This window comes from Rana temporaria, chromosome 1, assembly GCF_905171775.1.
Source record: "Rana temporaria chromosome 1, aRanTem1.1, whole genome shotgun sequence".
Taxonomy (NCBI): domain Eukaryota; kingdom Metazoa; phylum Chordata; class Amphibia; order Anura; family Ranidae; genus Rana; species Rana temporaria.
The window spans coordinates 262,740,413-262,753,589 of record NC_053489.1 but is presented as its reverse complement, the minus strand read 5'-3'; the positions used below and the strand labels follow the sequence as shown (position 1 = coordinate 262,753,589).

General features: G+C 45.6%; 1 protein-coding gene across 1 annotated transcript in view; it reads left to right on the top strand.

Moving 5' to 3' along the window:
- LOC120941658 (rab9 effector protein with kelch motifs-like) overlaps positions 1–13,177 on the top strand; it is a 110,242-nt gene that overhangs the window by 15,474 nt on the left and 81,591 nt on the right. The window contains exons 3-4 of the mRNA XM_040355197.1: positions 9,437–9,509; positions 11,572–11,614. Coding sequence (XP_040211131.1) covers positions 9,437–9,509; positions 11,572–11,614 — 116 coding nt within the window. The remainder of the gene's footprint in view (positions 1–9,436; positions 9,510–11,571; positions 11,615–13,177) is intronic.

The window sequence follows — 13,177 nt, the reverse complement described above, 5'->3', positions numbered from 1 at the left end:
TAACCAGAATTACAGAGAATTGACTCCAAATGCATTACATCATGTACGTGGATGAATACAAATACAAAGTGAAATAAGTCAAAATGCAACAATTCCATCCAATGATCATGGTACTAAACTGAAAAGACACCCCAATGAGGCTATAACAAATGAACAGCAGTTATCACATGTGGTATTCTTATACTCAGGAGGCATAGCAGAATGTGCTTTGGAGTATAGTTTTAAGTATAGTTCTGCTGTGTGAGACATAACTTGTTAAAATGGCAACTCTGCAGTAAAAAAAAATATTACATTTCTTACTTTTCACAAAAAATTGTGACAAAAAATTACAACTTAAAAAACTCACCATGCCTCTTACTATATACATTGGACTGTCTGCTTAAGTGTCATTTGGGGGGTATTTGTCCTGTTATGGCATTTTAGGGACTCAACAAACGAGATAGTCAGTCAGTACTTCAGGTTTGATCAATTTTCAAATATATACAGTATACCATAGTTTCTAAACTCTATAACTTTCACACAGACTAAATAATATACACTGATTCCGGTTATATTTACCAAAGAAATGTAGCAAAAATGTTTTTACCTAAACTTATGAAGAAAGATTATTTCCAAAAGTTTATAACAGAAACCCAAAAAGTTTATTTTTTTCAACATTATTTTTAAATTATATAGCAAAAAAATATAAAAGAAAGTGGTGATTAAATATCACCGAAAGAAAGCTCTACCGTTTCACAAAATGATAAAAAATGAATAGTACAGTGTTGCATGAGTATTTGTCATTCAAAGCGTGACAGCGTTCAGAGCTGAAAAATGGCCTGGACTGGAAAGGGGTGAAAGTGTCTGGACTTGATGTGGTAAATTATTAGTAAACAGGGCCGTAAATAATATTTTTTCCTGGGGGGGGGGGGGGGGGGTTCAGGTCTTTCAAACTCAAAAGCATTGTTTACACTTATGTTGGGGGAGGTGCAGTAAAAACATGTGACAGCAGAGTGGGGCCATGAGGCTTTGCAATGCAGGTCAGCAAAAATGATCCCCCTGCAATAACACAATTGTCACGTACCTGGTTATAGAGCTCAACGTGCAGGGAGCGGCCTCTCGTAAGCCTCCGACCCAAGACCTCCTGGTAGAATGGGCAGAGGGTCAAGAGTCCGGAGGGACACAAGTGCCTGGTGGTAAAGCTGAGTAGTGGTCCAGGAACGGTAGCAGGTAGGTATGCTGGTTCAGGCAGGGCACTTGAGCAGCAGACAAGACGGTGGTATGGCACTTGCAGGTACAGGGATCAGGCAGGTAAGTAAGCCGGTCGGGTCACCGGTAAGTGGTTCAGGTAACGAGGAAAGTCCAGAGAATAGTGGTAGTCCAAGCCGGGTCGGTAACACGGGCGGGCAGCGACAAGCCAGGGATTGAGCAGGAGCAGTAGTCAGATGAAGCCGGGGTCAAAGGCAGGTTGCAGACAAGGAAGGTCAAGGAAAGCCGGGTCAGGTAAACAGGTGAACAATAGGTAGCAGATGCAGGTTCTCAGGTAAACGCTGTAGACTGGTCAGCAAGATGGTGAGGGACTGACCAGTTTAAATAGCGTTTCCTTGGCGCCAAACGCCGTCAGCTCCCGCGCCGCGCGCCGCACACACGAACGCGCGCATGCGCGCACAAACGCGCGCCAATGCGCATGCGCTGGGGCTGAATTCCCCTGACATTGACAGGACTGCGGAATCTCCTTTCGTGACATTGCCCCCCCTCTACGGGCAGCCTCCGGATGCCCAACTGGGCCAATCTTCTTGGGTGTGCCCTTTTATAAGCTTGGATCAGTCTCTGGGCATGAATGTTGGCTTCTGGTTCCCAGGAATTTTCTTCCGGACCATAACCCTTCCACTTCACTAGGTATTGTACTTGGTTACGTCTCTTCCGACAATCTAGGATGGATTCCACCTCAAATTCCTCCTCGCCGTCGATAAGTACCGGCTCGGGGGGACCGACATTCCGGTCGGTGAAGGGATCCGGGATCGCAGGCTTGAGTAGTGCCACATGGAAAACTGGGTGGATCCGGAAAGAAGCAGGTAGTTTTAACTCGTAGGCCACTTCGTTAATCCTCCTGAGAATCTGGAAAGGCCCCACAAACTTGGGACCAAGTTTCTTGGACGGGCAGGCTAGTTTTAGATTCAAAGTGGACAGCCAAACATGGTCTCCTGGAGCCAGATCAAGTTCCCCCCTCCTCCTCCTGTCGAACACCTCTTTATTATGTTCTTGGGCCTTTGCCATTGTCTCTTGGAGTAATTTGTTATTAGTGGCGAAAAAATCCAAGGTTTCTTGGGCAGCTGGTACTGAGCATTCCGGGATAGTGTTGGATAGGAAGAGAGGGTGGAAGCCATAATTAGCAAAAAATGGAGATTGGTTGGTGGCCGAATGGACCGAGTTGTTGTAGGCGAACTCTGCAAGAGGCAATAGAGAGGCCCAATCGTCCTGTGAAAAACTGGAGAAACATCGCAGATATTGCTCGAGCGTCTGATTGGTGCGCACCGTTTGGCCATTGGTCTGCGGGTGGTACGCAGAAGAAAAGGAAAGATCAATCTTCAGTGCCCCGCACAGAGCCTTCCAAAACCTTGAGGTGAATTGCACCCCACGGTCAGATACAATATTAGCAGGTATGCCATGAAGTCTCACAATCTCTCTTATGAACATTTTTGCTGTTTCAGCCGCAGAAGGTGTCCCCACCATTGGTAAGAAGTGCGCCATCTTTGAGAGCCTATCCACCACCACAAAGATAGTGGTATATTCTTCCGAAGGGGGTAGCTCAACAATGAAGTCCATTGAAATCCTTCTCCACGGTTTCTCTGGAACAGGCAGTGGTTTGAGTAAACCCCAAGCTTTGGTTCTGCTACCCTTATGCTGAATACAGGTGATACAGGATTCTACGTAATTTTTACAGTCCTGAAGTAGTTGGGGCCACCAGAAGGTGCGCTGGAGGAGCTCAGCCGTCTTATGTATCCCAAAATGACCAGCTAGCTCATGGTCATGGCAGGACTTAAGAGCTGCTACTCGTAGCTGTTGAGGGACAAAAATCTTGTCCTTGTTCCAGAGTAAGTCGTTCCCTTAACTGTAGAGTAGGATCTGGAGCTAAGGAACTTCCTGAAGAAGCCTGCCTGATTTGAGAGAGAAGGTCTCCTTGTAACATGAGAAAATTTCCAGGGGTAAGGATGGTGTCTGAAGATAAAGGGGCTTTAAGACCACTGAACATCCGGGAGAGAGCGTCGGGCTTGGTGTTTTTTGATCCAGGTCTGTAGGTTATATGGAACGAAAAACGGGTGAAGAACAATGCCCACCTGGCCTGGCGTGGCTTCAGTCTTTTGGCAACCTTTAAATACTCTAAGTTCTTATGATCCGTGAAGATCAGAATAGGGTGTGCAGCACCCTCCAGGAGGTAGCGCCATTCTTCGAGGGCTGCTTTGATTGCCAAAAGCTCCCTGTCCCCAACATCATAATTCCTCTCGGCTTCTGAAAGTTTGCGGGAAAAAAAAAGCGACTGGATGTAGGAGAGATTTGGACCCCTGTCTCTGAGAGAGCACTGCCCCGACCGCCACTTCAGAGGCATCTACTTCCAAGGTATAGGGTAGGACCGGATCAGGATGCTTCAGGATAGAGGCTGAAATAAACAGATCCTTCAAGGTGGCAAAAGCAGCTTGTGCCTCGGGAGACCACTGAAAACGGATGCCCTGTTTGGTTAAACTTGTGATAGGAGCGATTATTGAAGAGAAGCCCTTGATGAATTTACGATACAAATTTGCAAATCCCACGAAGCGTTGGACTGCTTTTTTATCGATGGGAGCAGGCCACTCTGTGATAGCAGTGACCTTTTGAGGATCCATCCTGACACCTTCGATTGAAATTATAAGACCCAGAAACTGAATACTTTCTTGTTCAAACTCGCATTTCTCGGCTTTAGCGTATAGGCTATGTTGACGGAGCCGAGCTAGAACTCTTTGGACATGCTTCCGATGATCTGGCAGGAAGGAAGAGAAGACCAGGATGTCGTCCAGATAGATAATGACGAATAGATCAAGGTAGTCTCTAAATATATCATTTACGAAATGTTGGAAGGTGGCTGGGGCGTTGCACAAACCGAAGGGCATAACTAAATATTCAAAGTGCCCGAATCTGGTGCGGAACGCTGTCTTCCACTCGTCTCCGTCTCTAATACGGACAAGGTTGTAGGCCCCGCGGAGATCGAGTTTGGTAAAGATGACGGCTGCTCCTAGTCTCTGGAATAATTTGGGGACAAGAGGAAGGGGATATCTGTTTTTAATTGTGATCTTGTTCAAATCCCGATAGTCTACGCAGGGGCGTAGAGAATGGTCTTTCTTCTCCACAAAGAATATGCCGGCTCCTGCGGGGGATGTGGAAGGACGTATGAAGCCTTTTTCAAGGTTTTCGTCGATATAGGATTTTAACGTGCACAATTCCAGTTCTGTCAAGGGAAATATCCTACCGAACGGGATTTCTGCACCAGGTAAAAGTTCAATTGGGCAGTCGTAGGACCTGTGTGGAGGTAAGGTTTCTGCCCCTTTCTTACTAAAAACATCCAGGAAACCATGATACGCCTCCGGAACCAGTTGACGGTTTCCAACTTCAGAGTCTAGACACATTAAGGGAGATGAGGTAACTGCAGACTCCTGGAGGCAATGTTGGCGGCAGTAAGAGGAAGGGAAGTTGATCTCCCCGGACTCCCAGTCAATCTGGGGATTATGAGTCTTTAACCAGGGCATTCCCAAGATAACAGGAAAGATAGGTGACACAATGATGTCAAAACAAAGAACTTCCCGATGGTTGTTAGCAATGAGCGTGTATAAGGGGGCAGTTTCCTGTGTGACAGGGCCGGATCTGATGGCCGATCCGTCGGCTAAATGAACGGTGAGTTCCGAGCGTCTAGGTCGAAGAGGAACTCCATGTCAGGCGGCAAAGGAAGCATCCATGAAGCCGCTGCAAGCGCCAGAATCAATAATCACGGGTACTTGGACGTCCCTTCCTGGGAGCTGCAGAGAGATTGAAATTACCAGGTGAGTATCATTATTACATAAAGTGGATGAAAGGGTAGAAGGCAGAACTGAACACTTACGGAACTTGACAGGGCAGGTGTTTACATAGTGTCCGGATCCTCCGCAATACAGACAGAGATTATTGCGTCGGCGCCGCTGGCGCTCTTCCAGGGTTAGAGAGGGCCGCAGTAGACCTAGTTGCATTGGCTCTGGGGCATCGGCAGAGGTCGATACAGCATTTGGAGGAGGTAGGTACGGAGAGCTTGGTACCCGTGGCATCATCCATGTGGATCGTGCGGGACCGGACGTACGTTCAGCACGCCGTTCCCTTAAACGTCTGTCGATTTGCACAGAGAGGAGGATGAGGGCTTCAAGCGTTGCGGGAATGCCCACTCGAGCCAGTTCGTCCTTTAATGAGTCCGAGAGGCCCGCACGGAACTGGTGACGCAGGGCAGCATCGTTCCAGTTGGTGTCGGAACTCCACTGTCTAAATTCAGCTACATAGTCCTCTACTGCCCTGCGCCCCTGTTGGAGTGCACATAACGCTGCTTCAGCGGTTGCCGCTAACTGAGTATCCTCATAAATAAGGTCCATGGCTTGAAAAAAGGCAATAAGATGGTTAAGGCATTCTTCCTTGCGTTCCAGCAGGCGATGTGCCCAGGTTTGGGGTTCGCCGGATAACAGCGAGATGACGAAGCCCACTTTTGTAGCTTCGAGCGAGAAAGTTCTAGGTTGTAGCGCAAAGAAAAGTTCGCAGGCGTTGCGGAAGGCTCTGTATTTGCTGCGGTCACCAGAAAATCTTTCAGGCGTGGGCACACGGGGTTCCGGTGGCAGCATCACTACAGAAGGGGCGGCTGAAGTTCCGGATGCCGCAGGAGCGGTTGTAGCCAAAGTTTGGACGCGCTCCTCCAGACGGGTATAACCCTCTTGTAGGTTCCTTACAGCCGTAGTAAGACCATCCAGATGGCGGCATAAGTCCTCCATAGGAGACGCTCCCTGCGTGGGCTCGGTCATGGCTGACCAGTACTGTCACGTACCTGGTTATAGAGCTCAACGTGCAGGGAGCGGCCTCTCGTAAGCCTCCGACCCAAGACCTCCTGGTAGAATGGACAGAGGGTCAAGAGTCCGGAGGGACACAAGTGCCTGGTGGTAAAGCTGAGTAGTGGTCCAGGAACGGTAGCAGGTAGGTATGCTGGTTCAGGCAGGGCACTTGAGCAGCAGACAAGACGGTGGTATGGCACTTGCAGGTACAGGGATCAGGCAGGTAAGTAAGCCGGTCGGGTCACCGGTAAGTGGTTCAGGTAACGAGGAAAGTCCAGAGAATAGTGGTAGTCCAAGCCGGGTCGGTAACACGGGCGGGCAGCGACAAGCCAGGGATTGAGCAGGAGCCGTAGTCAGATGAAGCCGGGGTCAAAGGCAGGTTGCAGGCAAGGAAGGTCAAGGAAAGCCGGGTCAGGTAAACAGGTGAACAATAGGTAGCAGATGCAGGTTCTCAGGTAAACGCTGTAGACTGGTCAGCAAGATGGTGAGGGACTGACCAGTTTAAATAGCGTTTCCTTGGCGCCAAACGCCGTCAGCGGGCACGCGCACTCCCGCGCCGCGCGCACTCCCGCGCCGAACACACGAACGCGCGCATGCGCGCGCCAATGCGCACGCGCTGGGGCTGAATTCCCCTGATGTTGACAGGACTGCAGAATCTCCTTTCGTGACAACAATGCACACATTTGCAGTGCTGGTTTCACACTATTGCGATTTGCGTATTTCCCCGCATTTAATTCGCATAGCAGGACATTGTGACCGGCTCCATATCTCCTCAGCGACTCCGCAATGCAAGGGAAGCCCAGTACATGGAAGAGAGGAGACTGAGGGAGGGAGAAAGCCGCCGCCTGTCTGTCAGCACAGGGTAAGTGAGCTGGCGATGGGGGGTGTGGGTGCGGTCACTGGAGCAACGGTGGACGGGGCATGCCGCCGCCCCCCTCCCCGACCAATGGAGCACCAGCCACCACTGGATTTATTCAAACCTTAAAAAGAAATTTTCTGAAATCCTTTAAGAGATTAAAAAAAAATAGTGCACTGCCTACCACAGAATTTTTCCTTTGCACCTGGTCAATAAGGTTGGCTTGTATTCAGTAGTAAATTCAGTTTTTCAACTTGTACCTACAGGTAAGCCTATAATAAGGCATACATGTTGGTACTGTGAATATCTCCTAAACACGTGGTGTTTAGGAGATATTCACATGGAAAGCAGCCATTGACATCACTGGCGCATGCACTCTGAATAGACAGCATACCGTTTGGTTGTAGTTCTCCTGGAAATCACAGGAGTGCAGTTCGTTCTGGACTTCTGTGAACCGTTTTTAGCTGACAGCTGGCTAAAGGCTGCTGTCAGCTGATGTCACTCAGCAGGTCCAGGCAGGGGAAAGATCACAACTTTTAGGTTGGGATTCACCCAGATCCCTGGACTGGCAGCTTGCTCAGCCTCTCAGTGAACCGCTGAGAGCCTGAGCCAGCTGTTCCTGCCTCTCTTTTAAAGTTAAAAAATCCCCCTCTTCCTCCTAATAACCCCTCCAAGAAAAGATTCCTGCTGCAAAATATCTCCCTCCCTTAAATATTTCCCAACATTTTTAATCCCGTCTCTAAACCAGGAGGGGTCTCAAACTGGTGGCCCTCCAGCTTTTGCGAAACTACAAGTTCCATCATGCCTCTGCCTGTGGGCATCATAATTGTAACTGTCAGCCTTGCAATGCTCATAGGACTTGTAGTTTTGAAACAGCTGGAGCGCCGCCAGTTTGAGACCCCTGCTGTAAACCGACCCCCCAAAGCAAAAATATGTCCCTCAGTCTACACTCTCCCCCCAGCAAGATTGCTTATTATGAAGAAATTCTCCCTTCATTCATTCAAACTCCCCTCCCAGAAGCAAATCCCTGCCATTAACCCCCCCCCCCCGTAAACTTCTCTACAAGAAGAAGCAAACCCATCCCCCTTTCCTTACCCCCCCTCCACCAACAAAAACTCCCCCGGGCAGGAATTCTCACCCCCTTCTTCCCCCAAACAGAAAGTGTATACCTCTTGACTTACCAGGCCTCAGGTTTCAGCTTGGCACAGAAGCAGGAAAACTGTCTGCAGCCCCGGCCTCCTGGCTGTGTCATATGAAACCTCCAGGAGAAGCCTTGGAGTTCCTTCAGCCATGCACTCCTAATTTCCAGCATTCAAGACCTGCATTGGGGTACTGCAAGCATTGGGACCACACAGGAATTTCATGCCTTTTGGGGGGACCCCTTATTAAACTGATGAAAATTAGGCACAATAAGAAGTGGGGCTGGCTGCTGCACTCCGAAACTCTGATTGCTCTACTGTGCTGAGGCTGAGCAGTATGGCATGATGCTTTGGGGGGGGGGGGGTTGAACACCCCTGACCCCCCCTTATCTATGCCCTGATAGTAAACACAGTAACAACAGAGTGGATAAGGCGGAAAGTATGTTTGGAGGTCATCGTATGTATGAAGCATCACTGTTAAAGCTACCTTACTGTCTTAATTTTCAATAATTTTGGGGGTAAATTTGGTAACTAAAATCTACCATAATTCATGGCATCTTCTAATCCATTGTCACCTTGGCTACACTGGCTGAAATTTTTACGACACAAGGTTTCAGCTTAGCCTCACTCCAAGCTTGTCTATCAGCTTTAGACCATATACTGTTTACCCTGCCTAAACCTGCCCATTAATGCCTTGCCCCGCTTATCTTGCCTTATGTATAAGCTGGAGACACATCATTTGATGAAGATGGGATATGTCGTTTACCAAGTAACTTGCAGGGCTTTTGGATACTATGGGGAAGCGCATGGCTAGTGGAAGTGTGAATTCTAATATTAAGCTTTAATTTTTAAACAATTATAATAGGTAGGGAAAATTTGGAGCAGCAGGTAACCTATCCCTGATCACTGCTGAGAGATTAGAATGTTTAAATAACAGGGAGACCACAAGTCTTTAGTTCTATTTTAGACCTCCATAACTGGCAGTTCTTAATCAGGATACCATCCTACCGTTATGAAATACATTATACATACATACATCCATTGATTGGTTCCTATTCTGAAAGGCATACGAAGGCTAGAAATAATTGTAATGATTGAGAGTCATGTTGATTCACATATATGTAAATCCATTAAAAATCCTAATCTGTGGGAACTCTCCACTAAGATTTTCATTTAATGTTTTAGCATGTACATATACAGTATACATGTACATATACAGTATATATACTGTGTATATCTATATAGATATAGATATCTATAGATATATATCTTTATATTTATTTATGAGGAACTGCTTTGACATACAGCATTTTTTTATGTCTATGCATACTATACATACAGTTAATATGTATTTCTTGTTATTAATTGTGTAGGCATGGGCACGCTTTGGCAGTTGCAGGAAATATAGCATTTATTTTTGGAGGTTGCTCAATCAGCAGTAATCTGGTAAGCAAATAGTTGTGTGTTGTGTTATCCTGTTACTAGGTTCATTGTATATTTTACGTCAACAGCTTTTCTAAAGTGGATTTGAATGCAAATAAAGTAAATGTAATGCATAAAAATTTGGTCAAAAATGCATAGTGAAAATAGAATTTTCTCATAATATCAATTACGGGCCTTTGACTAAATTAACTTTCCCTGCCATACTTAAACAAAACTGGTCTTCACATTAGAGAAAGGCCTAGTTATACTAGCATTAAACAACTTTCTATCAAAATATATGCCATTCGAAAGCAATAACTGAAGTCTACACATGGTTGATTCATTCACTGTCAAAGCTCTTTCAGCTTTTATATCAACCTTGTATACCCTAAAAGTCTGTAAGTTGCTGTAAGTAGGATCCTAGTACTGTAAATTATGTAGTGTATGTGGCACTAAGACTTCAGATATACCCACTTAATTTGCAATGTTATAACATTTTTACAAGTAAATTAATAAACTGTCAGAGATGAAGAGTAATTTTACTAGTCTCAATGACTATGGATTGGCAAATATCATAACTGTAGACTCCTTGTCAGGTCACCTGAGTCCAGGGGGCAAATACACCCCGTTGGGGGTCTGGAGTTAACAGCAAGGTAGTGGACCCTATGGCTGACTGCTGCGGATGGAGCTTGAGGTGATACAGGAGAGAAGGTACTCTGTAGTACCAACACAGATGGCACTGGGAGCTAGAACATGATATTTCCCAGGGCATGGAATCTAAGAGCCAGAAGATGTTCACCAGAGGCCCCTAGTGGTGGGGATGGATTTAGCTGCAGTCTGGCTCCAGGTCACGACCCCTAGGGCCTCCCAGCTCACGTTCATGGTAGACTACAGGGGAGGTAGAGAGGAAGCAGCAGATTGTGACAACAAGGAATAGTCAGGAGACTGCAACAAGCAGGTAAGGATAGTCAAGAACAAGCCAAGATCGGTAACTAGAATGAGATGTAGAACATGCAACAAGTAACACACGGAAGCCAAACACACAATATTGATCAGCAGGGCTGAATTGCAGTGCACAGGTTAATATAGAGTTCCCTTATAGGGGCTGGGGTGGAGCCTTGAAAAGAGATTACTTAAGCAGCCAGGTGAGAGTGGCTGGCCTCTTAAAGGGGTTGTAAAGGTTTGTTTTTTATTTTCTAAATAGGTTCCTTTAAGCTAGTACATTGTTGGTTCACTTACCTTTTCCTTTGATTTCCCTTTTAAATGTTTTTTTTCTTTGTCTGAATTTCTCACTTCCTGTTGCTCCTCAGTAAGCTTGCCAGTAAGCTGGCTGGGGGTTAGTCAGCATACTCGTCCCCTCCCTTGGGACTACATCCCTGAAGGGAGATGCTGTGAACGAGCGCGCTGACTAACCCCCAGCCAGAACAGCTCGGATGATGGGGGCAAGCTTACTGAGGAGGAACAGAAAGTAAGAAATTCAGACAAAGAAAAAAAACATTTAGAAGGGAAATCGAAGGAAAAGGTAAGTGAACCAAAAATCACTAGCTTAAAGAAACCTATTTAGAAAATAAAAAACAAACCTTTACAACCCCTTTAAGCTGAACACATGGAGAGGTAAACTGACAGATAAACATTACTGCAGATCCATGAAACTCCTGTTCTAATCTTACTGAAATGGAAGAGCACTTCAATTAACACCAGATTTAATGACATTTGATACTTTCATTATTGACACATTACCTGAGTACAAACAAATTGATATTAGCAGAGCTTGCCTAACTTGCCCAACAAAGTTTGAAAAAATATGGAGGCCATGCTTAATAGCAGTTCTGTACCTGGTTTAAATGTTCAAAACATAAAAAGGTTTGCTAGATGTGAATTCTTCTATTGCATTGCCCAAAAATATCATAAATAAAATACCTTTAAAAATACTTTGGCTTAAGCACTAAAACAAATTGTTTGTTAAATTTCCTATTGAAATATTTTATCATTCTCTCAGAAGTATATGCATTCTTTATTTTTTTTAAAAACGATGTATACGAACATTCAGTCATTTTTATATCCTAATACTTTTTCGGTTTTGTAGGAAAAGAATCCATTGTATTTGAATGACTTTCACATGATCACAAGTAAGATTTTGTTTCATGTGTGTTTTTGTTAATAGCTGCAACCACATGTGTATTAGAAACTCCAAGGTCCTAGATAAAAGTCCTAAAGAGAACCCTTTACAACCTCCACAAAAAAAAAAAAACGCTCTGGATCAAACTCCTAGCAGGACCCTATCACAACTACCACAGGTATAACAAAAATCTCCAGGGTTACCGGGTCAAACTTCTAGCAGGGAGTGATCACATCTTTTAATAATTTTCAGTATTTTTATTGAGCCCCAAGATTGCTATGTTTAAATGAAATGTTAAATATTCTTCTTGGTTAAGTCTTAAATAGCTAAAACCAAAGGGGAAAGACCTTTGAAGGATAAAGAAGAGCTGCTTTCAGAGTAAATAATATAATGAAGCACATTGTTCTTAAACATGAGCAACTTGTGGCTTTGTATAGCTTCTTTGGGCCAGATTCAGATACAATTACGTTGCTCCACGGTAGCGTAACGGATCTGATTTACGTTACACCGCCGCAGGTTTACAGCGTAAGTGCCTGATTCTCAAAACTCTTACCTGTAAACTTGCGGCGGTGTAACGTAAATGCGCTCGGCGCAAGCCCGCCCAATTCAAATGGGGCGGGCACCATTTAAATTAGGCGCGTTCCCGTGCCGAACGTACTGCGCGTGCTCCGTCGGGTAAATTACCCGACGTGCATTGCGCTAAATGACGTCGCATGGACGTTATTTGTTTAGACGTTAACGTAAATGGCGTCCAGCGCCATTCACGGACGACTTACGCAAACGACGTGTTTTTTTAAATTTTGACGCGGGAACGACGGCCATACTTAACATGGCTTAGTTCAACTAGGGCTCAGCCCTAATTTTACGGGGCGTAACTCGACGGAAACTACGGAAAGTTAGATCGACGGGCAGCGCGGATGTTCGGGGATCGCCGTAACTAGTCATTTGCATATTCTACGCCGACCGCAATGGCCTCGCCACCTAGCGGCCGGCCTAGAATTGCATCCTTAAGATCCGACAGTGTAATTCATTTACACCTGTCAGATCTTAGGGCTAGCTATGCGTAACTGATTCTATGAATCAGTCGCATAGTTACGGCCGTCCTATCAGGAGATACGCCGTCGTATCTCTTTTGTGAATCTGGCCCTTAGATCCTATGTGTGAAAGAATAGTTGGCCCCAACTGCACTCAAATAGACCCTAGGATGAAAAAGTTTCATCTTGCTACTGTACATGGTTAGGACTGCATAATTCCTAAAATTAACCAAAAATTACTTTAAAGTAACACCTTCACAGCTTTATATTTACTCATTATCCTTTTCTTCTGCCAAAGCTGCACAAAATGATTTTCTTCATATCAACTACAGGCGGTTCCCTAGTTACAAACATCTGACTTACAAACGACTCCTATTTGCAAATGGAAGGAGACAACAGCAAGTGAGAGAAAATCTACCCCTTGGAAGGGAAATTCACTCCTGTTATGCCGCATACACACAACCGTTTTTTCCGCTGGAATATACTCCAACGGGTTTTTTCGACGGAATTTCGCTCAAGCTGTCTTGCATACACACGGA